Source organism: Echiichthys vipera, assembly GCF_963691815.1.
Source record: "Echiichthys vipera genome assembly, chromosome: 16".
Taxonomy (NCBI): Eukaryota; Metazoa; Chordata; class Actinopteri; order Perciformes; family Trachinidae; genus Echiichthys; species Echiichthys vipera.
This window is the reverse complement of record NC_139841.1, coordinates 27,778,959-27,806,730: the sequence shown is the minus strand read 5'-3', so window position 1 is coordinate 27,806,730 and position 27,772 is coordinate 27,778,959. Positions and strand designations below refer to the sequence as shown.

Here is a 27,772-nt window from a genome sequence, read left to right as displayed (position 1 = left end):
CGGAGATATGGAGCCTGGGAACAAAGCGACGCTCCCCTTGGAACAATCGTACTTCACTAAAGGAAAACAACTTTAAGACACGATAAATGTTCCTGAATGAGGCCCCGGCGTTTTCCTTTGCAGTCTCATCACGACCCAGCATCATGTAATGAAAGCGTAGAACCTTTGAGAGGAAATGAGATGGGAGTTCTTGTGTGTGTAAGATGATCGGAGCGAGCACCTGAACACAACCCAAAGCACTGAACACTGCAGTCAGTAATGTCCCCCTTTGCTTTAATATAATTTCATTCAATAAGCTCATATTAAAATATAATAAATACATCCAAATGAGAGACATTTCAATAAGAGCGTCTGTGGGAAACATTCACTGAGGTGCTCCGAGCTGACGGAGGCCAGCAGGGAGCCTGGAAGGCAGAGCAGAAGAAGAGACGGTTTGAATAGTTTGGTTGTATTTGGTCGCGTCGTCGTCGTCGTCGTCCTTGTTTAGAGTTTGGCTTCTCGCGTTAAAGCAGGTTTGGTGAGAACGAAACACACAACGCTTCCTCAACAGAAAATCAGTTCACATCCTTCCAGACAACACAGCCCCAACCTCAGAGCGGGGATGTCGTGCCGGCGGCTACGCGTCCTCCGCGACAACAAAAAAATTAGCCGTTTCATCAGCGTGTCCCGCCGCGGTCGACAGTGTCTCTCTCTCTGTGCTCGACCGCCTTCGGTTTTTCAATACTTCTGTAGTGTGTTTGCATGTGAGTTAGATAGTGTGTGTGATGTAGAAGATGAACTCCATGTCCATGGCAGTCTGTGGTACGCTAGCGCTACCTCCGTGGATGACGGGGATCAGGGCGCCGTCCAGCTCGTTCATGTAGCGCTGAGGGAGGAGCCTGCCCCCGGAGCCGGCCTGGTACTCCACCTGAGAGCAAACGCACAGAGAAATACCTTTATCAACTGAGCAGAAGATGTTATGAATGCTTTACCGTGTTAGGGCAACAGTGTGGCTGTTTGATCCCCCTGGATGTGTGCGTGAAGATATCGAGTAAATGTGAAAGACCTGCGGCGGAGTCCCGGGTCTTGTTTCTGCTGCTAAGTGAAGCGACGGAGGTTAAATCCAGAGGTTTCCACCAGATGACAAAATAAAAGCATCTCTTCCTGTGATTTCTGAACACAGTCAGGAAGCCGAAGCAGGAAAAGCTCAAACTGAGCTACTGTGAGATATTTCGTTAAGTTTCCTTTTAGTGAAATGCTCTGAATCAACCTGAGTTCCCTCTGGTAAACAGTTAAAGTGTCATTCTGGCGCGAAATCGTCCCATCATCTGGTCTTTTTCAGCAGTTACATTCATCAAATACGCCATCAAGACCTTTTTTGTGTAACAACTATTAACAGAGAAATCCGAGGAGAGTCGCTAACAGCTGGACGTGGCTAACAGTGATTAGCTCGGGGCAGTACGGTGAATACTGAAAAAGACCATGGGATGATTTTTGCGTCGGAACTACACTTAAACTACGTAGCGCTTTTATTGTGAAAGGGAAGAGGTGAAGCTATCTGCGCTGCCTTTGTCAAGGTTGAAGTAGTAAAATAGTTTTTCGGTCTACCGCAGCAGAACTTTGAGTCGTTGTCTTATAATCCTCATATGTAAAGAAACAACCTGACCGGTTGATGTCTTGATCAGTGGTGCGAAAGCCCTGAAAAATTGACCTTGACTCCGCCTGTCACCGTGTAATTTCCGCATTCTGTGAGAAAGTACTCACATAAATACATTGACGTGCAAATGAAATCACAGGAAAAACATCCCTGGGGTGTAAAAGGCCTTTAAACTGAAAATGGTTTGACTTTAGTCCTGATTTTTTAGCCGCCAAGATCTAGCAGGCTGATTATCTGGAGCTGCCGGGGAGTCCAGGAACCAATGAGAGAGCAAGACACAGGAAGAGTGAGAAGACTAACCACGACGGGTTTGGTGAGTTTTATTTAGTTTCTGTCCTGATTGAATGAAGTCCAAATCACAGACTGTATAAAAACGGACGTAGCGTCTCCGTCGAGGTTCGTTCTCTCAACTTGATCCAGTCGTCCTCGCCTACGGGAGTCTCCATCTTGTCAGAGTTTGACTCCAACTCATTTCCTCTGACCATAAAAGGCATGTATGTGACGTTGGGGGGAGGGGCGTACGTCCATCTGGCTGACGTTTACCTCAGAGGAGAAGTGAGGGCCAGAGGCTAGCTGTCACTCAAGAGGCCACGCCCATAATTATTCATGAACTTTAACCTCCAATAAAATAAAAACTAGCCCCTCCCCCTCAGTGTTGCCATGGAGATCTGAGCTAAACACACAGACTAGAATGTTCTTTTGTCCTTAAACAGGTTTAATGATGCTGTGTAAACGGCCTGTTTAACATGGGGCTCAATGAGAAACTGCTCTGTTATGAAACCTGCCCCTAGTGGACACTCAGAGAAGCTTGTGGAACGTAGCGAACTGCAGGTCGCATCCCCCAACCAAACATTTACCATATCATCCTGTGTGGAGATGCGAAGCGAGAGCGAGTTGATGCCACTGCAGGTGAGGACAGCGAGGTGAGGAGTCAGAGCGCTGCAGGCCGCCAACGCCATCTCCTTCTGGAACACGCCGCAGGACGACAGCACCGACGCCAGGCTGCAGTCCGGATTCTTGAGCTGGTAGAAAACCTGCGAGGAGCGTTCAGACATTTCACACACCTGGACTTGTTTCTACGAAACCGTCGTTAAACATTCACCCGGAAATTTTAAAAAACGAACCTCGGTGCATCTGATGGCGCGTCCGTCGGACTCAAACTCTGCGTCCTGCTGCATCCTCACGCTGCGGACGCCATCCAGAGATCTCCCATCGACCCCGCTGGTCCTTCTGCGTGGTCACAAAGTCACATCACAGGTAAACATTTAGTCTATCTCTTTATCTGGACTTGAAAGGACAGACTTGTGATAGCAGCGCAGCAGTGGGCTGATTGCACAAGGGTGTGTAAACAGTTGTGTGTGTGCGTTACCCTGTGTTGACAGGTGAACTCAAATCGACCCAGCGGACAGTGACGTTTTCTCGGACCTCCTCTCCGTCGTTCCTGCCACAGGGTATGTGGAAGTCCGTCTGCTCCCTCAGGGCGGCGCGCAGAGACTCCATCGTCTCGGGAGGAATTTGCACCATCAACCCGTCTGACAAACAGAGAAACTCCAGTCAGAGTCGCTCTCAGAACGAGGCAAGGCGAGTTTATTTGTACAGCGCATTTCAACAACAAGGACGTTCAAAGTGCTTCACATGAAACTCTCAAAGCGTCGGTCACAAACCTATAAAACGACATTTGATGCTGCGAAAAGGAAGATTAGCAACAGTGTAAAACAACTCGCTCTGACAACTCTCCATTAATTGCATGGATACAGGTCCTGATTGTGCATGTGTGTGTGTGTGTGTGTGTGTATTTCGGGCCTGTGTGTGTGTAACATGAATGATAACAGTGAAAAAATTGAATTCTCTCTTGAGGGATTAGGTGAAACTAAAATATGTGTCACATCCTCGGTGTACGGACCAGCGCCTTTCCCTGCAGGTGCTAATCTGGAGTTGGTGAACCGCACTGATGGTGGATAACCGCAGAGAAAAATAGTGTTTCGTGGTCATATTAATTTGCTTTCACATGATGGTGGTTTGCTTGATATGTGGTGAGAAATTAGCGAACAACCACAATTTTAGGACAGGTAACAATAGGAATAAAATGTCAACAGTAACTTTATATAAACCTTTATGAGCTGTGACATCAAACATGTTTTACGGCTCCAAATTTTATCTGGTGGAAGAGGCAAAATGGCTCTTTTGATAGTTAAGGTTGCAGACCCCTGGTATTTATTAATATATTTTATTTTAGAAAGTGAGATAATAGTCTGGAAACAACACAGACATTTTTCCAAACTTATCAAGACCTGGGAATCACTCAAATTAAATTTCATACTTTTCCATGCTGCGTAGGAACCCTGTTCATCGGTCAGCTGTCTTAAAAAACGATGGGATCATCCAAAATACAAACACAACACTTCCGTAATACACGTGCAAAAGCTGCATCCGGTCTAAATTGGTTAAAGGAGCTGAGGTTTGCAGCAGGCCTGCAGCATAAAAACTGAACTTACTGTAGGAAACAAATGAGCACGTTTACCTTCAACAATGCTGGACTTGGCAATGAAGCCTGAGGAGGCCTTCAGAGCGCCGTTGAACACCACAAAACTGGCCCCAGTCACTGTAACAAACCGTTCACAGAAAACACAATTAAAGACACAACAATAACCATCGTTTTGTTAATGTGTGTGTGGAGCCTTTTTGCTCACTCGTCGTCTTTATGTGGATTTGTCGGAGGAGTAGGCAGGGGGACTGACGGCTCTCACCTGTGCGGGTCTCCCCGGGCTTGCTGTTGGCCTGCGTCTGATAGTTCCCCTCCTCGTTCTGGAAACACACCAGGTGAGAGTCGGCCTCCGAGCTGAAGCGCGCTCCGATGCTGATGACGTGCTCATTGGATGCGTTTACCACCTTCTGCATCTGTAAGACACAGAGAACACGTTCACAGTACTGCGGCTGTGCGTGCAGCGGATGACTTTATGTCCCAAAATGTCCGTTTATGTGTTTATTCGTTAACAACTCTCTCACCTCATTGAAGCTTTTTTTGGGAATGTCGATGTAGCTGTGGCCCATTTCCATGTGGATTCTCAGGCCCTCCACCACTGACAGACTGTACTGGTAGTTCCTCAGGTCCTGTGGAGAAAACAGTTCACTGTTCACTGAACCATGTCTGCAAACTATCTTCATGTTTGCCCACAAAGTGCATCTGCTATTGCTGCTTTAGCTATTTCACTCATTATGTTGCACCTACGGCGGTTCTGAGGTCATTTCCTGTGCACCTGTTGGGACGTAGAAAAAAGAAGGAGGGACCAGGCGCGGACATTTAAAACAATGGCGGTGAAAGGTTCACGTTGGTGTGATGCGGAGGTGGAGTGTTTACTGCAGATTTGGTCGATGAAAAGATTCAAAAACAGTCGACAAGACGCACAAAAACTCTGAGGTCTACGGAAAGATCTGGAAACAAAGCCACGCATCGCCATGACGTCATCAATGCGTGCGACGTGTTACGGCGTGGTGACGTATAGGCAGCAAGAAGCATTCTCCGAGGCCCAGGTAGTGTGAGTACAAACGGGCCTGGAGGGGGGGACAAGGACCCTAAAGCACGGGGCACGGGACGGAGGCACAGTGGGAGGGCACCCTTAGTAGTGTGAGTGCAGGCGGGCCTGGGGGGGAGGGGGGACAGTCACGCTACAGCACGGCACGGATCATCTGGGTCAAGTGTGAATGCGCCCAGGAATCTAGGAAATGTCAAAGTGCTTTGATCTGAAACTGCTGAGTCAGATGATTCTTTTCAGCTTAAACATTCTGGACCGGTTCCAGTTTTACTCATGAAAGAAACACTGGTTCACGATGACACAGAGATGAAGGTCTAAATTAATTTTCTTTTAAATAGATTGAAGCACGTCAGGCCCTCGGTGCCTGCTGGGAATTGTAGTGAATGATTAACAGAAGCTCCTCAGTCACTTCATTAGAAGCTGTTTTTAAACGTGTGGTTTCAGTGGGATTAAGAACTCGAGTTCACGGCTTCAAGGCTTTGTACGACAGCTGAGAACAAAGGCGTCTTCCTGCGTGTGGTTCAGTACTTACAGCCAGTAAATTCATTATGGTGTGTCCCGTCTCTCGGTACACAGAGTCCCGAAAACGGACGCTTATCAATGCAGTCGGGTACACTGAAAAGAGAAGAAGGAAAGATTATACTCGCTGAATAAAAGCATAACATCACTGGTGAGGAAGACTGTAACTAATCATCTTCATCTGCAAATTATAACAAAGAGCTTGGTGAGAAATGTACAGACAATGTTAGAGCCAGTGTGTTGTGTTCTGCTGCCACACAGTGGTGTCCTGTGGGCAACAGAAGGTATTTTCATTTCATTTATTTTATTTTAATTATTAAAAAAACAGATTAAAATAACAGGAATGACACGTGTACGTACATTAATGCACAGGTGGAACAAAAGAAAACTTGTAAGAGAACCAAAGACACTAGAAGCAGGTGCAGGAGTACAATTTGATTTGGTTTTGGTTGTTGTAAAGGACTATTTTCGTGGTTGAATGTGTTTAAGGGCGCACTCACACTGTGCCTCCGTACCGTGCCCCAGGACGTTTCACGGCTAAAGTCTGGTTCCTTTGACCAGTGTGAGTGCAACCATACCACGCCTAGGAGCGGTACGCTTGCCGTCCACGGCCCGTTTGGGAGAGGTGGGCTTTAGTAAAGCACGTTTGCACGTGTACGAGCACGAGCGTGCGCACGTGTACGAGCACGAGGCCTATGGCGGTTCTGAGGTCATTTCCTGTGCGCCTGTTGGGACGTAGAAAAAAGAAGGAGGGACCATGCGCGGACATTTAAAACAATGGCGGTGAAAGGTTCACGTTGGTGTGATGCGGAGGTGGAGTGTTTACTGCAGATTTGGTCGATGAAAAGATTCAAAAACAGTCGACAAGACGCACAAAAACTCCGAGGTCTACGGAAAGATCTGGAAACAAAGCCACGCATCGCCATGACGTCATCAATGCGTGTGACGTGTTACGGCGTGATGACGTATAGGCAGCAAGAAGCATTCTCCGAGGCCCAGGTAGTGCGAGTACAAACGGGCCTGGAGGGGGGGACAAGTACCCTAAAGCACGGGGCACGGGACGGAGGCACAGTGGGAGTGCGCCCATAGAGCAATATTTCATTTATTTGATTAGTTGTGAGTAACTTGTTTATTATGTTATAATAAGGTATTCTGCCTTTTCTTTTAAAACGTGTGCAAAATAAACCCAAACATACGAGTAACACATTAAAGCAACAGTAAACACACACACACACACACCGTTATATTCAGCTCCAAGCCGCAGAAGCAGCCTGAGGGGGAAGACCTTGGCCCAGGGCACCTCCAGCTTCTGCACGAGCATGCCGAACAGGAAGGGCTGAGGGGGGAGAGTGAGGCCGTCCAGGGGCTGACAGGTGGGAGAGAAGAAGAGCATCCCGGCGTGGTCCTTACTGCCCAGAAAGCTGCTGGTGAACGTCACATTGTCCAGCTCCTCAAGGAACTTCCCTGCAACAGAAGGCGATGTCTCTGTTCAGTCTGTGGTTTTTACAAACGCAGACAAAGCTGTAGATCATGTGCTGCATCTACCTTTCTGGGCTTCTTGGTAAATGTTGAGATAGAGCGTGAAGAGGTCTTTCGGAAGAGTTTTTTCCTCCGGCAAACACTCCAAAAGAAACACCAGCTCCCTCTGACCCAGAGCCTGCAGCCCGTTAGAGCCGAAACACCAACACTGCCGACCGGAGTCTGAAAACACAAACGTTAAAGAGTCGGTGAGTCTGGCAGATGGAGGGGGCTTATTTTGAATGTTTACAAGTCTCACTTCTGTGAACGTGCCCCTCTCTTCAGTACCGTACATCATATGTCCATGGAGTAAACCCTACACGGAGGTCGGCTGGCTGGCTAACTTAATCTTAGATAGCAATTGCTAACATCAATTAGCGTATGCCTAGCTCGGCGTACAGAACTGTATATACGTCTTAGATGTAGAACAGGGGTGTCAAACTGATCCAGTAAAGAGCCGTGCTGCTGCAGGTTTTCACTCCAACCAATCAAGAACACACCTGACTCGACTTACTCATCACCTGAACTGTCTTCACACGGTTGATTTGTTGGAGCAGGTGTGTTTTTGATTGGTTGGAATGAAAACCTGCAGCCACAGCGACTCTTTACTGGATCAGTTTGACACCCATGTCTTAGATGATAATACACATCACTGTGTCTGTGCTGATATGAAAGTTGTGAAACGTATGACTGTGATTAAAAGTATAGATTTTAAGCAGCAAGGTTCTAGTGATAGTGATAATGTAACATGCGCGAGGTAGGATCCATGGCGTGTGCACGAACTGTGCATGACAGTCGGCTCTCAAACAGCCCTGCGCTGCGTCGACAGGATGAAGCGGGCGCGGTGGAGTTTTGCAAAACAAATAACAGGTTCTAGTTGGACGTAGAGGTGCAAAACTGGCTGATTCATCTTGTTGTATCAGAGCATAGTGTCGGTTTCAGTGAGAATGATCAAAAAAATCTTGCAGACTGCAGCTTTAAGAGGAAGAACGCGTAAACGCATCCATGATTCTTATTTTTATCCGCTGCATAAAGTGTTCAAAGTTCATAATCTCTTGCCACAAAGCTTGTTTGTGTCCAGTCAAATGTCCCAGAGGATTTAAAAATAATAAAATCAAATAATATAAATATTAATAAGGTTACTTGATACTTCAGAATGCTTTTTCAGACATAGAATAATAAGTGGTTGTGTAATGAACCGAGGTTTGAAGAGACATAGTCCACTCACATGTCACCAGTTTGACGTTGACCAGCAGGTTGGCGTTCAGGACAAAGGTCAGAGGCCGCGGCCCCCCCTCCTCTAATAGGTGCAGAATCTGGCACGGGGCCGGACTCTCCTCCACCAAAACATCTGGAAGAGAACACCGCAAAGTCACATGAATCTATCTGTTAAAGTGTCAGTCAGACGTACTTTATTCAGACGTAACAGCACATTTAGGTGATCTGCAGTATTTATTATTATTTATTTAATGTATATTTGCACAGGGAGCATGTGACATAAACATAAACCAATGCCACACGCCACAGCATGAGGTGTTAAAAGACGATCAACAGAGGAGAAATTAACACCCCTTCATCTGCCTTCTGCAGAGTCGAGAACTCACTCCACCTTATCGGTTGCTAGCGGCCTTTCCCGTGCTGTGGAAAGACGCTTTAAAACCACTGACACCATTCAACGCACGTACCTCCCGCTTCGTCCTCTCCAGTGGTGATCAGCAGAGGAGGGAGCTCATCCTCGTCCTCTGGCAGCAGACTGGGAACCCTCTTTACAGAAGTACCGATCCCAGAGAGCAGGGCGTAGTCCCAGGGTCCGGACAACGGAGGTCGAACCACCTCCACAGCCCCAGAAGCTTCGGGGGCGGAGGAGCCACCGACACCAACCTCTGACCCCGGCTGAAACATGAGAGAGAGAGAGGGTCGGTCATTGCGGTGGCTCAGTGAAGCAGGAAAGTAGCTCATTAACCATTTTTAACTAAGGTTTCTCTGTAGAAAGACTGTGTGGGCGCTGGATCCCTGTCTTACTGTCGTCTGGTCTGGAGAGATGGCGCTGAACTCCTGGGAGCTCCGGCGGCTCGTCACCGACAGCTTGGTCGTGTCTGCCACCTCCCCGTTTGGCAAGATGCCGTCAGCGAACCACACGCGCTTCTGTTCCCGAGGACAACCTGACAACACACAGACAACGGGGAGTCATGGTTACAGCCCAGAGGAAAGGACGCCAAGCAGTACAAGCACAGACGATGTGTTAAAAGAGAAGTCATACTGTCGTTGTTGGGGTGTTTCAGGACAGACACAGGCACCATGACGGTCGGCGGAGGAGAGTTAAGAGTGCCGGCGGCTCGAGCCTGCTGCAGAGGGGGGATGGTGCTGCAGTACTCAGATGGGACGTTGGGGTTTGGACTGGGACCCGCAGGACTCATCATCCGCTCCAGGGCCTGGGCTACAAGGAGAAACACAGGTGAGTTCATTTTAGCGTTAACTCATTTTCCTCTACTCGAATATCCGCACTATGGCAGCTCCACTTCACCGGCTGCTCGGCTCTATGGAGGGAAATGTTATTCCAGACTCAAATATCTCTACAAGCACCGGATTTAATGTCATGATTTTCTCTACAGACAGACGATGAACCCGACTGACGTTGGTGATCCTCTGACTTTTTCTCTAGCGCCACCATGAGGTAAATATTTGTGCATTAGAGCGTAGATCCCAGTTCAGACCCAAGATTTTGGCACGAGACGAAGGCCGTGTGTCTTTTCCATAACAACGACTTTCTGCTAACTAGCAAACTGTGTCTCCAGTCGGACAGTTTTTGTCTAAATTCGATCAAAATTTCTGTTTAACATACAAATATAAATGATAGTGTAATGTTTAGAGTTAATTTAATGTTTTTAAACTAAAGTCTAACTTCTTCTCTTTGTAACCAGATCTGGTTTTAACGTCCTGATTTATCTTTGTGTGAACCAGAGTGGTCAAAAGGACGCTAACATGCTAACACGCTGAGTTAGCCGCGTGCTAACCCTTTATATCTCCTCTCCGTAAACACTCGGAGCTGCTGGTCGTCAACATTAACATCAATGTTGTCCAAACTTCAGTCCTTCACAATAAAAGCCCATCAATGTTGTCCAAACATCCAGGACCAAACTTCGGTCCTTCACAATAAAAGCCCATCAATGTGGTTCAAACATCCAGGACCAAAGTTCAGTCCTTCACAATAAAAGTCCATGCTTTAACAGCTCCAAAATAAGGCATAAAGCCTTCTTCGTTTCCATTTTGAATGTAAACCACCACCTGAGCCACTAAGGCTGAGCGTCGCCCAAACGTTCTGACTGCTTTCTCTCATAAACACTTTATTTTACTAATCTGACGCGAAAATGTTCACGTACAAAAAATGAAATATCACTTGTAGATTCTTAGATGTGTGTAAATGAATTCTACTTGCACTGTGGCAGCGATCACCCAGTAAAAGCACCACTAAAAGCGGTAGACTGGATCCGTCCAGTACCACCGAACGGCGTCCGACTGGCGGTACATTCCCTATAACTTCTGTATTTCAGGCTTTTTACATAGCTGGATATAATTTGTAGCATCATAAAATACAAATGAGGACAGAGACAGAGAGATACTCACTACTGCTGCATTTCTAGTTGTGATGAAATGGCAAAAATAAAGTTTTATTTCTCTGAGTCACTGCTTTGTTCTGGATAACAGCGATCCCTCTCCTCATTCACTATCTAGCTCGCTCGACTGTGCCATTTCGACCAGCTGACAGTTTGTAACTGACCAGTGATCAAAGCTGTTGAAAATGTCTTTCTCTGAAACATGTACAGCGTATTTGACACCTGAGCTTTATAAGAGTGTGACGTTGTTTTCATGATATCCAGGTGATGTTCTGTTTCCTGTTTAGGCTCATTTTGTGTCGCCGATATTTTAAATTAACGCAGACACAAGGATGAGGACGTTTCTCTGATGCTGGAGGTGATTCTAATAATGGAAACTGTGAAATTAAAGGTTTGAGGAGGATGTGATATCAGATATCAGATCAGATAACGCAGAGGCAGAAGTGGAGCATGAGGAGCGTGACCGTGCGAGCTCAGGGGACGTTCAGCCGGACAGATAAAAAAACAGGCTGCACGCAGCGTTGCAGCCGCGTTGCAGCCGCGTTGTAGCCGTGTTGCGGTGACCACAAGGCAGTGACTGTGATTTGTCATCACTGTCCCGACTCATTTGTGTTTGGGAACTGCTTCTGTGCAACAGCAACAACACTGCGGCACTTTTCTACTTTTCTAAAGTACGAGGAAAAGCTTATTTGGTGTGGTTGTGCTGCTATTCTGGATAAATTCAGACACATTTAACATTTGAAAATGTTTCAGTTCTTGCTCTTATTCCAGTCAAATAAACAATATTCCTGCTAAGCTGTTTACATGGCTAATGAAAATTAGTCGGTTGATGAAACGGCATCCCAGCTGGGGCCCTTCTGTGTGGAGTTTGCATGTTGTCCCCGTGTCTGCGTGGGTTTTCTCCGGGTTCTCCGGTTTCCTCCCACAGTCCAAAGACGTGCAGGTGTTGGGTTCATTGATGACTCTAAATCACCCGTAGGTGTGAATGGTTGTCTGTCTCTGTTCGTCTCTATGTGTCCTGTGATAGACTGGCGTCCTGTCCAGGGTGGACCCCGCCTCACGCCCGATGTCAGCTGGGATCGGCTCCAGGAGCTGACCGTAAACAGGCAAAAGACCATAAACTGTCGCAAACTGGTGTAAAAATTTGCATATTCTGAATGTGCTGAACAATAGACACATCCCACATGTCTTCATCAGGCAATGTTACGTTCATTATTGATTAATCTGCCAATTATTTTCTAGATTCATCAATTAAAAATGGTCCGAGTTGATGCCTTTAGGTGTGTTGTTTTGTCCAAAACCCAAAGTTAAGTTTAGTTCATTAAGTTCATTTACATCCGGGACAAAAAAACCCATTAATCTCAAAAAGGGGAAGACTTTATACTTTACTTACTGCTTTATACTTTGTCTGCTTTGTACCAGATTAAGCTACTTTCCATCTTTAGTGTCTGTGCAGGTGAAAGCTTTTCAGTTTAACGTGATGTAAAAACAGAGAAAAGCAGGAAATATCCATATTTGAGGGGCTGAAAACAGCATCTTCTGCCATTTTAGCATTAAAAACAAATCTCTTATGGTTGCAGCTTTATTCAGAAAACATGAGCCTGCACGTTAACATAGTGAGTGACAGCTCTGCTTCCCCTACGGTACATTACGCAGATGAATGAAGGTTATTGCAAACGGGACAGACATGAGTTGTTGTCTCGCAATCCCCTTTACGGTTGTGCAAAACGCTGATGCAGCACTCGTCTACTTTATATTGATTAAGCATCATAGCTCTGTATTGATCTGTTGTGTACTGACAACAACTAGTGTGGTTTACAAAAGCGCACGGACGCGTCCACAGCAAACACCAAAGACATTACAGTCGTTCAGAGTCTAGTTAACAGAAAACAAAGTATCTTATCAGACACACGGAAGCATCGCGGGCTGTTTCACCTTCTTCTGCAGAGTGACAAGGCACAAAAAGGCAAACAGCTTCAAGTACAAGTAAGTAATCCACAGCGACCCCATTTTAAGTTTCGCACTCATGTACGCAAATGTTCCTCTGCACAGATGATAAAGGAGACAACAAACCGAAGCAGGTGTAAACAACAACAAACAGAAGTCTGATGCATCTTACCTCCTCCTCCTCCTCATCATCCTCTCTGCTAAAAAACTCAACCAGTCCAAATCAGTGCGAGTCTGTTCCTTAGTCTCACTTTAGACACTCCCATCGCAGCTTTTCCTGAAGCCGATGCTCATTTTTATCTGTCGTTTTTAGCCGTGATAGCCCGTTAGCTTTAGGCTGGCGTGTGTGTGTGTGTGTGTGTGCGCGCTAAGCCTCACATGCAGCACTGTTATGAGAGACGGAGAGAGACGGTGAGGGAGGGAGGGAGGATGGGAGGTGAGGTGACGTAGAGGAGAGAGGGAGAGAGGGATCGTGTCGCACCGCTCGAGCATCCATCAGCCGCAAAAAGTGGATCACCTCTTTCTTCTTAATTTAGACGCCGTGTGCGAGCGTCACATGTCTACTGCGTTAGGCGGGTCCTGGAGCACACACACACACACACACACGCACACACACAAAATCAAGGACAAATGCCAACGTCCTGCTGTACCTCTCCTCCCCTCATCCATCTTCCTCCCCTCCCCGTGTCTCTCTCTCTCCATGTCCGTGCTGCAGTCTTTAACTATAAAAAGGAGCCTCTCTGAAACAAACCTTTATCATCCAAGCAGAAAAGTAAAGCACAGGCACGGATCTGGTTTTAAATATTGTTTTAAATCAACTCTTCGTGTGAGTGTTCAGAGTGAAAGAGAGGGTCCCTGAGGCTCTTTGGTACAGGATGTTTTTGGGGGGTTTCGTGCCTTAAATATTCATCCGCTGCACGATGAAACTGTTACTGAGATGTTATTAAGTTTTAATGACGATCAGTGAAGTCGGTCTATTTAAAGAGCTCTCGTACTTTAGTCTGTTCCTGTGAGTAGGTGAAAATATGCCACATGTTAATATATTTACTTACCCCCATATAGACGCAGGAACAACTGTGGACAACCGACAAACTGTATTAACTGAGTATTTAATGTTAAAGATGCGACTACGTGGATACGCGGTGCGCTTAAAATGGACCATGAACCGGTTTATGGCCCGAGTACCAAGTTATGAACCAGTAAACTGAAGCTTTGTTGTTTGTTCACAGCGTCTCCGCTCCACTCTCGCATAAAGGTCAAAGGTCAACGCCAGTCTCTCGAGACTCGCTTTGATGAGAGTATAACGTCAGAGTACCGTTGATTGTTGCAATGGTCGTTTGTGAGGAAGAACCACATGGCCGACACAGTTCACGGTACACCATTAATTCTAAAATGTAAAGATTGTGGAAGGGCGCACTCACACTGTCCATCCGTCCCGTGCCCGAGCACGTTTCATGGCTAAAGTCTGGTTCCTTTGACCAGTGTGAGTGCAACTGTACCGCGTCTAGGAGCGGCACGCTTGCCGTCCACGGCCCGTTTGGGAGAGGTGGGCTTTAGTAAAGCACGTTTGCACGTGTACGAGCACGAGCGTGCGCACGTGTACGAGCACGAGGCCTACGGCGGTTCTGAGGTCATTTCCTGTGCGCCTGTTGGGACGTAGAAAAAAGAAGGAGGGGCCATGCACGGACATTTCAAACAATGGCGGTGAAAGGTTCACGTTGGTGTGATGCGGAGGTGGAGTGTTTACTGCAGATTTGGTCGATGAAAAGATTCAAAAACAGTCGACAAGACGCACAAAAACTCCGAGGTCTACGGAAAGATCTGGAAACAAAGCCACGCATCGCCATGACGTCATCAATGTGTGTGACGTGTTACGGCGTGATGACGTATAGGCAGCAAGAAGCATTCTCCGAGGCCCAGGTAGTGTGAGTACAAACGGGCCTGGAGGGGGGGACAAGGACCCTAAAGCACGGGGCGAAAATCCCACTTTACGTGTTTACATTATTAGGACCTTTATAAGTTTGATTAAAGACATTTTAATAACATAATAATTTAAAGCCTTTTAGGACCATTTAAGGAACCCTGTACAATGAAAGCAAATAACATTATAATCTAAATCACAACATTAAAAAGCTTTTTGAAAAGGTCCTTCTTTACGCATAAATAAATAATCTGAGCATACACAACAGTTTACAGCTGATTCTCCACCATCACCTTCCAGAATAAGGAAACTGTGCACACTTAATAGTGACTAGTCTTTGCTCACATGTGCCTGAGAAACATGTGGATCAGAGCGAATTGTGGCCTTACCTCTGTGTATGGTATCGAAGCAGACGACGCACACGCGAGCCTCCTTCTCCAGGTACTTCAGCTTACACTTCCTGTTGCAGCACACCGCGCAGTAAACCTGCCGTGACCACAGAGAGACAGTTGCATGCGTGAGAGAAGAAGAAGAAGATGCAACCATTCACGGTACATCTCCACATGTCTGCGTAACCAACCAGTCCCTTAAGCAGCAGCAACAATAACAAACAGTCGTCACTAATGCCGTTTTAATCACTGGCCTTTAAAGGACTTAGCTCCATGTTTAGGACGCACGGCAGCCTCAGTGCAGAGGAAAGAACTGCTGACTCATGCTCTCCGCGTCCGTGAGTCCACTGTGCTACATTTGGACCTGGGACGTAATCCCGTTTTATTGGACTATTTCTGAAACACACGCTCCATCTGAACTTTCACTTCACTTCACTTCACGTATGATACTGGTGTAAACGCATGACTAATTATACAATCTGCAGAAACAAACTCATACCTACGGAAGCCCTAAAGGGTCATACATACATGTGTTTTATTCCCTCTGTTTTCTCGTGATAAGATGTTTAATTTGAGAGATAATGAATGAAACCTGACACGTCATGCCTTGTAAAGACTTCTCATATCTTGAAGAACACTATACACAACACTGACGGAAGTTCGTTATTTACTGTTATGATATTAAACTGTAACCTGTATAGCTATGTGCACATTGTTAAACTCCTCCCTGTACTGGTATTTATGTTGTTGTGATTGTTGTGATATAACATTAGTGACAATTAGGTGTGTTGTATGTAGTAAATGAGGACGTCAGGCTCGCTCAGGCCTCTGATAAAGCTGAAGCCTTGCAGACCGACTTCTAGATGACGCTCACTAACCTGAGAACCATTTACCCGCCCCGTGGCATGTAGCCCTCCAAAATTACGTCACATGGGGAATATTTTAGTTGCATTTGGCGAGTGGCGACCGACCGCTAGTTTATGATTTGTTAATTTATTTGTTTGATCAACAAAAACAAATTTGCAGTTTTGATAATCAACGAATCGTTTAAGGATCCTTTGAGGCAAAAATGCCAAAAATAAACTGAACCCAGCATCTCAAACGTGAGGTTTAGGTGGTTGTGTTCTTTGATAATACACTGAATATTTTGGGTTTTAGAGTGTTGTCCAGAGTAAAGGCCATTTCAACATGTCACAATGGGTTTTTTACATTTGTAAACTGCATTATTATTGTTTTTACAGCTGACCAGGGGCCTGTTTCACAAAGCAGGTTCAAAAAACTCTGAGTCTAACCCTGAACTCTGAGTTGATCTACTCTGAGATAGGGAACTCTGAGTTTTCGGTTCCAGAACAGCAGATTTGCGTTAGGTTGATCAACTCAGGGTAGTTTGACCTGGAGTTAAGCGCGTGCACCACAAGTAAAAAAAGACAGCATCAATGGAGCCCTGATTCGACGAGTCACCATGGCAACGGGGAAGCGAAGGGCTACGCTACAACTGGAATTGGAAATATTAATGCGCTCATACGGAGAGTTTAAGCAGGTTTACAGCGCTGCAGCGGCAAAAGAGAGGGAGACGGTGCTGGAGAACATTGCTGCTCGGGTCAGTGCCTAAGTTTAAATGTAGTCCTGTTGCAATCACAGTAATATCACAGGGGGAACTGCATGAGTGGGAGCCTATTAGTTTATTTCATTTAGGTGCAACCCCGCGGGGGAGAAGTGCAGCTTAAGATGAAACATAAAAACATTTTTCAAACAGGTAAAACCTCAGCACAGTCTCATGGTGACGCCTCATTTTGTGCATGTTTAATATCGTAAAGTAAATATTACCGTAAGTGGCTGTTTTTTATACAACATATCAATGTTGTATAAAAAACTCCCATTTGCAAAAAAACGCAGCGCAACACACAATATCTGCTGTGATATGAGAGCATTACTGGTTGTTAATGTTGGAAATGTAAGGAGGGATGAGATGGACTGTGACATGAAAGGGTGTTGTGCGTATTCAGCCCCCTCGCATTATAGGTGATATTCTGGATCAGAAGGCTGTTGTTTCCACCTATAGGAGTAGTTTATATACCGGTAACCCAACTAAAAGCACACACTTTTGAACCTATGAATTGCAAGAAAAGCTGGGATTTTATTTAGGAAACGCTGAGTCAAACACATTCAACTTGCTCAAAAGATCCATTTCATTCATTTTGTAATTATGGCTGCAGTATATTAAGGACGTCTATGCGCGGTCTGATAATCATCTCCCGTTTGCAAAAAAACGCAGCGCAATACAGAATATCTGCTGTGACATGAAACGGTACCGCTCAAACAGAGAATTGCCTGGAAATGCAAGAACATCTATAATCAATAGTTTGATAATCATCTCCCGACGAATATTTAACTATCTGCGCAGTAATGCTGCAGCTTCATCCACGGGATGGTTATCAAAAGGACATGCCATGGTAGTGGAAATAGTCGCCACCTAATATAACTTCTAATGTCTGATGTTTGCAGTGATTTTCTGAAAAAACAGACGGAACTATACTACGCCAAAACTCGCGTGCTGACTGAATGAGGAAATCAAACACCGTGTGTGGCTGAAAGAGGGCGGAGACAGAGAGAAACTCAAGGTTTTCTGAGAAAAACCTGGTCCCGACCAGGTTAGTTTCAGAGAGCATGTTACCATGGTAACTGACCGAGAGGTTAAGTTACCTCTCTTTGTGAAACAGGCTAGAGTTACCCCTCTGTCTCTGGTTTGAGTTACCTCCCTTTGTGAAACGGAAAACTCAGAGTTTCCCTCATTTCAGGGTTAACAGACTCAGAGTTTTCACTAAACCTGCTTTGTGAAACAGGCCCCAGACGTGTCCAGGTGTTTTCATACAACAGAACAACATTTAAGTTAAACTTGTTATACAGTAAAATACATACTGATACAATTGTGATATGATATTTTTGCCTTATCGCCCACCGCTGCAATGAAGTCTTTAAGCTGACTAACGTACCTTCCCGCATGCTCGACAGTGATGCCGCCTCTTAGTGAAAGTGAACCTCTGGTAGCAGTTCATACAGTTGGGAGCTTCAGAGTCCGGCACCCAGGCAGGCTGTCTGCTCCCCAGCTCCTCCCCTCCCTCTCTCTTCCAGTTCACCGACTTGGCAACATCTGTGGGTGACTCAACGGGGTAAGGCGGGGGCTCTGAGAGTTCATCGTACCCCACGCTGTAATCCTGATGGTTCTGAGAGGCGTACATCGGGCTCAAATCCCTAATGTTGGCGTGCTCCTCTGTGAGACTTGTGGATGAACTCTCGTCATCCTCCTCTGCTGTACTGGGCGTCTGAGCCTGCTCCTCCCCTTCTTCCCCTGCTGGTGGAGATGTAGCAGTATGGCAGTGTAGCCGTTTTGGTCTCGCACCTCCATAGGAGGGCTGCTGATCGGGGTCACTGCCGTGCTGGGACTGGAAAGTGTTGCTGGTCAAAGAAAGGCTCACCCCAGAGGATAGTTCTGGCTCCTCTTGGCAAGGTCTGCAAGAGTCCTGTGATGAAGCACCGGGGTTAAAACTTCCCTCTACGGACACACACATCGCTCTGTCGCTCTCCGGAGAAGCCAGACCCTCTAGATCCTCCCGTCTAGCTTGACCACAGACCCTCAGCTCCTCTCCCACGAGCATGCCCTCCAGATCTCCATTTACCTCTGAATGACTCTCGGGTTGACTGAACTCTCCAGAGCTGCTGCAGAAGGAGACGCCGCTCCCTTGCTCTGCTTCTGTGTGTGCCTGCAGGAACGCGTCCAGCTCCTCGTCTGTAACCAGCAGCTCCGCCTGGTCGCTCTCAGGCAGATATTCAAAGCCGAACTCGGGAGGATCAACGGGGCTGGGCTCTGAGCGATCGCGGGAGGAGAGGTCTGCAGAGGGGACAGCGGGAGCAGCAGGTTCAAGAGCAAGGTGCTGCCCCTCAGGTGACGCCCTGCCCTCTGCAACCCGCTGGCACACCGACAAATGAACAAGTTCCTTTAAACAGGACCTGTCCTCCCTGGCTTCCAAAGCTGACAGGGAGTCTGCCTCTGTGCTCTCGGAGACGTCTGCCTCATTGCACTGCTCTGTAGCATCCGCGGCCTCGTCCTCTGTGGTCGTTGCCTTCACCAGAGCTCCACACATGGACACAGCTAAGGGCAGGCACGATAACCCTAATGATTCACTCTCTGACTTTAGATCGACAGGAGACTCTGACGCACCTTCATCCAAGGCTTCTTGTGACTCGGCCTCTTCGTTTGCTGAGGTTGTTGTTGTTACTTTAATGCTATAGACAGGCAGAGTGGCGTGCGGTTCACAGAGGTCCGCACAGGGGTTATCCACCACTTGGTTTGTGCAAGCCACCTCCTCACAGTCCCTCTCCTCCTCCTCAGCTGACTCAGTGGTCCTTGTGGACAGTGAATCATCTGTGGACTCACAGCTCCTCTCCACTGCAGCGGGAAGAATAACATCCAGCAGACTGAGCGAGGCAGAGTACCCGCCGCTCTGCACGTGGGAATCCAAACCCAACAGCTCCTCTTTCCCCGCGGAGACCTGCTCTTCCGTGGCGTCCCTGCAGCCAGCACTCAGGCTTGGCTGTGCTCGCTCCTCTTCGTGTGCAGTGACCGCAGGGCTTTCAAAGTCCACAAGTAGCGGCTCCTCCTCCTCCGCCTCCGCCTCCATTTGCTTTTCCACCACGTCCAGCTCGCTGAAAGCATCGTGGCTGTTGGCCCTGACCAGGATGGCCGAGCTTGTGTCGTTCACAAGGTCGCACACCGGCTTCAGGGCTCTGTCGGGGAGGGGAGGGGCAGAGCTTTTAGCCGGCCTGCAGTCCACGGAGGAGAGGAGGTCCACTCCGGTGAGAGGCTGACCTTTGACCTCTCTGTCATCGGGGCTGCGGTTTTGACTGCCGGAGCGGTCGGGACAGCTGGTGGCAGAACCATAATGAAGAGAGTTAAGGTCAGGGGGGTTCGGTGGAACAGTGGACGCCTCAGAGGGTAAACACTGAGAGCCCAGGGAGGAGAAGGGGTACACAGACGGCTTCAGGAAAACAGACTTGCATTCGTGTTCCTCTGGAATAAAAACAAAAACAAGACACGTTAGACTCAGATACGCTCAAGGGGGACAAAATCTCCAAATGCCCCCAAAAACACAATCAAGGGTCAAACCTTGTTCCCAAGATTTCTTTATTACCGTATTTTTCGGATTATAAGTCGCATTTTTTTTCATAGTGTGGCGGGGGGTGCGACTTTTACTCTGGAGCGACTTATGTGTGAAATTATTAACACATTACCGTAAAATATTAAAAAATTGCCCGGGCTATTATTTATCTCAGTCACGTAAGAGACTAGGCGTATATCAGCAATCGTCACACACACACGTCAACCAATCAAAATTCGGCGGGGGCGGGTCATGGCAGAAGCGCGTTGTGAAAAAAAAGATGCTAGCTGCTACTTCCGTACCGTTGAGTTGGCGGAGTTGTTCAGAAGTGACAGCGAGGAAGAAGAGTTCATGGATTTAGTGATTAGCAGTGACGGAGTGTTTGATAAACGTAGAGCATGTTCTATATGTTATAGTTATAGTCCGAAAAATAAGGTACATCACTGATAAAGGCTAATATCTAAATCCTACATTAAGCCATTATTTTATTTACATTAAATTCATTTAATTTCCATTTCCGTCTCTGAAACAAACAGCAGAGAAATGCACCGATAATAGCAAGAGTATGCTTTTTATGTACTCACGTTGGCACAAGGTGATGACTGTTTGCACTTTAATCTGGAGCTCCTTTAACTTTACGCACTTGTTACTCAGTTTTAAAAGTGACCGCAAAACTTTGTTAATGCCCCGATATTTTTAGACGGACAGCCTCCCCAATACTTTTATTTCTAACACTGTGAGTAGTACAATTAAAATACTTACTCCCAGATGTATTTATGTTTTTAATAATGATTTAAGTGGATTTGCAAGAATTGGCACAAAGAAAAACCTTTAAAGTCTCATGGATCAGTAAAAATAAGTCCAAACCTATTCATCCTATTGATTTAGAACATTTTATTGTTATTTATTTAGCATATTTTTCACACCATGGAAAGAATTACCCCTCCCAAACACGTCCCTACAACCTCCAGTCTGTCAGTCCTTCACCAGGGCACAGAGAAAGTGAATCATCTCTAAGGGCGCCCTCCCACTGTGCCTCCGTCCCGTGCCCCGTGCTTTAGGGTCCTTGTCCCCCCCTCCAGGCCCGTTTGTACTCACACTACCTGGGCCTCGGAGAATGCTTCTTGCTGCCTATACGTCATCACGCCGTAACACGTCACACGCATTGATGACGTCATGGCGATGCGTGGCTTTGTTTCCAGATCTTTCCGTAGACCTCGGAGTTTTTGTGCGTCTTGTCGACTCTTTTTGAATCTTTTCATCGACCAAATCTGCAGTAAACACTCCACCTCCGCATCACACCAACGTGAACCTTTCACCGCCATTGTTTGAAATGTCCGCGCATGGTCCCTCCTTCTTTTTTCTATGTCCCAACAGGCGCACAGGAAATGACCTCAGAGCCGCCGTAGGCCTCGTGCTCGTACACGTGCGCACGCTCGTGCTCGTACATGTGCAAACGTGCTTTACTAAAGCCCACCTCTCCCAAACGGGCCGTGGACGGCAAGCGTGCCGCTCCTAGACGCGGTACGGTTGCACTCACACTGGTCAAAGGAACCAGACTTTAGCCGTGGACCGTGCTTGGGCAGGTTACGGATGGACAGTGGGAGTGCGCCCTAACTCGCAGTGGGCTGACTTTTGAGGCGGACCAGCTTCTCTCATTTCAGTGACAAGTATGTCTACCTCAGCGTCATCTGAACAGGTTGTAATTTTCCTCGTAGGTGCTCACATTCTTGGTTAATAAGTCTGATCCTGAATGCGTTCGCGCTAAAATTCAACCACTTCCAGTTTCTTTTAAGTGAGGATTTGATGCTTTTCTCAGCTCTGTTGCAGCCCTGCACTGTTTCTCACCGGTATTGAGCTCAAAGTCGTCGAGCAGTTTGTCCAGATCACACACAGCTGCCTTGAAGAAGCTGTCCATGCTGGGCTAAAACAAAGGGTCCTTAACCCCCTCCAATCCCTACAGAGAGAGAAAAACAAGACTTGTTGTCATACTGGAAAGAGAAAGTATTATTTCACATTCACACAACATATATATATATCCACCAATTAGACGCTTAATGCAAAAGCTGGAAAAAACACACAACATATCAGGTTTAAGTACGTTTTATAACCTGCATGAAAAGGGAAGTGTCAGCGCCTCTCTCACACACACACACACACACACACACACACACACACACACACACACACACACACACACACACACACACACAGGTTTCACGGTAAACACGTCATGTGATCAGTCAACACATGAGGAATATTGATCACTGATGAAGCAGCTTCTTCTGGGTAAAACAGGGTTGATTATGTGAGTGTACTACTGTTTAACTTGCTGATTTAATTCTGCTGAATCTACAATACAACTTGACTGATTCCCTGTGACACGGTCGGGCTTGAGCACTTCCACCGGGGGGCGAAGTCATGACTTTCTCCCTCCATGTTGCACAGGAGTCACATTGAGAGTGGACTTTTGCCAGAGGGAAATAGTAACAACTGTGTTTTTGTCATCACAGTTGTCTCAAATGTCACAACAAGCAGCGTTGAGAGGGGATACTTGACAAAAAGAGACTCACAGTAAGAGTGAAATGAGAAATAACCATGGATGGATAATGAGACAACGGCCCCCGGACACAGTAACGTAAAAAGCCCCCACCCTGAACTAAACGCCCAAATTCAAAGGCTCTGTTTACACGACAATGATCAAGAGTAAAAACAACTAAATACTTTATCAGATCGGCCTTTCATTTAGATTGTGACAGTGTTTTTAACGGGGCTTAAAATAGCAAAAAAGTGGAAAAAAAAACCTCCGGCGTTGTGTTTGCGTGTAAAGGTAAAAACACTAAAGTGAGCTCTGGTCTGCTCCAGCGTTGTGTTTGCGTGTAAAGGTAAAAACACTAAAGTGAGCTCTGATCTGCTCCAGCGTTGTGTTTGAGTGTAAAGGTAAAAACACTAAAGTGAGCTCTGATCTGCTCCAGCGTTGTGTTTGCGTGTAAAGGTAAAAACACCAAAGTGAGCTCTGATCTGCTCCAGCGTTGTGTTTGCGTGTAAAGGTAAAAACACCAAAGTGAGCTCTGATCTGCTCCGGCGTTGTGTTTGCGTGTAAAGGTAAAAACACCAAAGTGAGCTCTGATCTGCTCCAGCGTTGTGTTTGCGTGTAAAGGTAAAAACACTAAAGTGAGCTCTGATCTGCTCCAGCGTTGTGTTTGCGTGTAAAGGTAAAAACACTAAAGTGAGCTCTGATCTGCTCCGGCGTTGTGTTTGCGTGTAAAGGTAAAAACACTAAAGTGAGCTCTGATCTGCTCCGGCGTTGTGTTTGCGTGTAAAGGTAAAAACACTAAAGTGAGCTCTGAGCTGCTCCAGCGTTGTGTTTGCGTGTAAAGTTAAAAACACTAAAGTGAGCTCTGATCTGCTCCAGCGTTCTGTTTGCGTGTAAAGGTAAAAACACTAAAGTGAGCTCTGATCTGCTCCAGCGTTGTGTTTGCGTGTAAAGGTAAAAACACTAAAGTGAGCTCTGATCTGCTCCAGCGTTGTGTTTGCGTGTAAAGGTAAAAACACTAAACATGAGCTCTGACCTGCTCCAGCGTTGTGTTTGCGTGTAAAGGTAAAAACACTAAAGTGAGCTCTGATCTGCTCACGCTGTTTCATAAAAAACTCTTTGGTCCATGATCAAATTTAACTTTAAGACCTTTAACAAATCTTAATCTGACACGCCCGTGGTTTAAAACTGGATTTGTGGAAGCTAAATCAGAAACGGGTTAATGTTACTGGGAATGAAAATGGGTCAAATCGAAGGAAAGCAAATTTAAAAATAAGTTGAAGCTGAAGGCAAACAGCCCAGTTTCTAAGAATCAGCTGCTTGATAAAAGGATCTTCTCCAAAAATAACCAGCAGCTGCCTTTAAAGGAACCTTTAAAGCCATAACTGTACAAAGTAGCTGCACCGCCTTAAGACAATATGTGCTACTTGACTTTCCAGATGATTCTGCGGATAAAAAGCAGAACGAACACGTCGGATTACTCTTGAAGTGTTCAGCGTTTTGATCAGATGACAGTTCCTGAATCATTGTAATTAAACAAACTTGTGGCAACTTCTTCCAGCTTTACGTTGTCATTGCATGTCTGAGTACAAACACACAGAGATTGACTGGTGTACACTCGCAACACAAATGACTTGAATCATGGAGACACTTGTCAATGTGTGTCGCTCAGCGAAGTGTAACTGTTTTCCAAACCCCATCCCTCAGTAACGCTCTGTGTGCTGCAGTGTCACGCTGCTAACTGTGGCGCTAAATATAGTCGGGAATGAGGAAGTCAGTCTGACAAAACACACGAGTTACGGTTAATCGTCACAGTGAAATATGCACTTCCATAAATCTGGAGTTATCAGTCGTTAACAACAGTTATCTGCGGTTTCTCTGACAATCAAACATTAACTTTTATTAAAGAGTTGCTGCAGGCGACAGGTAGAAGTTCACTTTGGTGTCTCTGGGTTAGGGAAGATGTGAGGCGTCACAATAACACATTTACAGCCAGGAGTGGAAGAAATATACGTTTTTTACTTATTGAAAAGTAGCAAAAATACTCAGAAAGTCCTCCGTATGTGAATAAGATGATCATAAAATCAGAGTCTGCAGAGAAACCAGTTACTATAGTTTTAAAGCAAATGTAGTAAAAATATAACTATATTTATAAGTAAAGTACCTCAAAGGCGTTCTTAGCTACAGTCCATGAGTAAATGTAATTTTCACTGGTTATGATTTTATATGTGAATCACGAGTTCATATGAATGTGTGACCTCGTCTAAATGCCATGAGGTGATCGAGTTTGATACTCTTTGATTTATTTATACATTTATCCATGCAGTTATTTATTTATTCAATTATTTCAGCATTTATTTATTTATTCCTGTAGTTATTTATACATTTATCCATGCAGTTATTTATCCATCCGTCCATCCGTCCATCCAACTTCAACCGTTGAGGCGGGGTTATTTATTTATTCATTTATTTCAGCATTTATTTATTTATTCATACATTTATTCATGCAGTTGTTTATTTCTTTCTGCATTTATTAATTTATTCATGTCGTGTTTTCTACATTTATTAATGCAGTTATTTATTTATTCATTTATGTATTTATTCATACATTTATTTATGCATATTTTACATTATATTACACATTAAACATTATACCTTTTTTTTTTACAGTTCTGTTCTTAAATTTTGACGTACTTCACTAATAATCCACTACATCTCAGGGTAATATTGTAATATGTTGCCGTATTAAAATGACGAATCTGCCTGACGAAACGCTGCGTATTGTTGTATATTGTATATACCTACGCTTAACCACGATGTCTGTTGCACTCTGTCACACTTAGTCATTGTTTGATTTATTTGATGTTAGCTTTATTTTGATTTGATTTATGTTTATGTTTATTGTCACTCTGATCCTTTTCCACCTTTGCATTGAAACTGTTGCACAATAATTTCCCTCGGGATAAATAAATAAAGCTTCTTGAATCTTGAATCTATAAAGTCTCTAAAATCAGCTTGATAAATATTGACACACATTAAATAACTATAACATTAAAATGCTCGTACATGTTAACATTAGAAACAATAATATAATATCCTATAATAACGTGACATCACTTTTATTTTTGTACTTACGTCACATTTTGAAAAAAAAATCTGAGTATTTCCTCTACTTCACTAAATCTCAGGTGGCAAATATTGAACTTTTCACTCCACTACATTAATCTGAATCTTTAGTTACTTTGAGTTTTGACACAGAAACAGAAGATATCTTAAACTGGCTTGACAAATATATATACAAGTATTCATTAGTAATAAAAACTATAATTAAAATATAATACTCTATGATAACATACACTTTGAAAGGAGCCTTTTACTGTCAGTACTTTGAGTCCTTTTTAGCTGATAATAAAAACTAATAATATATAATTATTTGACCTGTAATGTTATATTTATACTTGTATTTAGACTGTGTTATTTCTGCTTTAACACAAATATAATGATGTGAGTACTGTTTAAAGGCTTCACTACATCTCAGAGACAAATGCACTTTTTACTGCACAGCATTAACATGAATCTTTAGTCACTTTACCACAGAAAAAGACAGTTTAGACGACATTTTCCACAGCTAACACCAAGTCAAATGTATAAATCTGTAACACATTAGCCAACAAGCTAACCAGTAAGCTAACGACACATAATAAACGTTAGCAGCTAACATTAGCAACTGACATTTCACCACAACACCCTTAACGTTATTGTCTTTGAGTGTTAATTAACGTGCTGCCTGTTTATACTCTTTCATAAACAGCCTGTTGTTGTTGTTGTTGTTGTTGGCTAATTTAGCAGCTAATTTAGCAGCTAACGTTAGCAGCTAACATTAGCAACTGACATTTCACCAAAACACCCTTAACGTTATAATCTTTGAGTGTAAATTAAAGTGCTGCCTGTTTATACTCTTTCATAAACAGCCTGTTGTTGTTGTTGTGGGCTAATTTAGCAGCTAATTTAGCAGCTAACGTTAGCAGCTAACATTAGCAACTGACATTTCACCACAACACCCTTAACGTTATAATCTTTGAGTGTTAATTAAAGTGCTGCCTGTTTATACTCTTTCATAAACAGCCTGTTGTTGTTGTGGGCTAATTTAGCAGCTAATTTAGCAGCTAACGTTAGCAGCTAGCTAGCTAACTGTGGGTTTAACCTGGATTTGTTTGGGGATTTCTCACCAGTTTTACTCCATAACTCCGGCGTCGTCCTCAACAATTGTGCTCATATTCCGGGTTTTTAGAGAAAGGAGAACACTTGTCACCCGTACTTCGCCGTCTCATGGTCCGGTAAAGACGGTTAAAGTTGTTGTTGTTGTTGGGGGAGAGGCTAGCAGCAGTTGGATTTAGTTTTATTGGAGATGTGTTGGATTCTCCACTCAGGGAGCGGCGGCCATCTTGAATTAGACCGCCCGTGACGTCACAGGATCTGCTCAGCCACAGAGGTGTTTTTTTATTTTTTTATTATTATTGTTTAAATAATTGTATTTTAAGTGCAAAATACAATACAAATAAGCAAATTCAATGAATTATACAATGCTTTCATACATTAAAAAAGAACATGATATAAACAGAATAATAGAAAGTAAAGAAGAAGAAGAATTTTTTCACTCTATTATTAATAATCATGTTTTACACACACACACACACACACACACACACACACACACACACACACACACACACAGGACCTATATACATGCAATTAATGGAGAGATGTTAGAGTGAGGGGACTGCCAATGGATCGACACCCCGAGCAGTTGGGGGTTCGGGGCCTTGCTCAACAGCATTTTACATGTGGAGTGGGTAAAGACCACACTCTTTGACTTATTTATGATTTACAGAGACCCAACAATTCCTCCATGAGCAGCAACAGCAATCATGTGCACACAGAGAGGCGACGAAAACCTTCCCTTTAACAGACAGGAACGTTGAACGGACCCAGATCCATGCAGG

The 27,772-nt window shown here is 45.0% G+C and overlaps 1 protein-coding gene across 1 annotated transcript; it reads right to left on the bottom strand.

Annotated features, from left to right (window-relative positions):
* Nucleotides 1-262: 262 nt before the first annotated feature.
* zfyve16 (zinc finger, FYVE domain containing 16) lies at nt 263-27,194 on the bottom strand. The gene is made up of 18 exons (XM_083930425.1): nt 26,999-27,194; nt 22,082-22,190; nt 18,071-20,145; nt 15,078-15,174; nt 9,467-9,643; nt 9,229-9,368; nt 8,892-9,099; nt 8,435-8,557; nt 7,234-7,389; nt 6,928-7,152; nt 5,702-5,784; nt 4,643-4,747; nt 4,384-4,534; nt 4,158-4,238; nt 3,006-3,168; nt 2,761-2,866; nt 2,494-2,670; nt 263-907 (listed from the first exon to the last, which is right to left on the bottom strand). The coding sequence occupies exons 2-18, from the start codon at nt 22,149-22,151 to the stop codon at nt 749-751; spliced, it is 4,296 nt and encodes a 1,431-aa protein (XP_083786551.1). The 5' UTR covers nt 22,152-22,190; nt 26,999-27,194; the 3' UTR covers nt 263-748.
* Nucleotides 27,195-27,772: the final 578 nt, after the last annotated feature.

Bases quoted from the DNA above. Each gene is read 5' to 3' on its own strand.
- zfyve16 (XM_083930425.1), bottom strand. From the start codon at position 22,151: ATGGACAGCTTCTTCAAGGCAGCTGTGTGTGATCTGGACAAACTGCTC. The intron at 9,644-15,077 runs GTAAGGCCACAA...TTCTCCTTGTAG, and splicing joins CTTCGATACCATACACAGAG to CCCAGGCCCTGGAGCGGATG. The intron at 908-2,493 runs GTAAATGTTTGG...GTTTGCTCTCAG, and splicing joins TCTCCACACAGGATGATATG to GTGGAGTACCAGGCCGGCTC.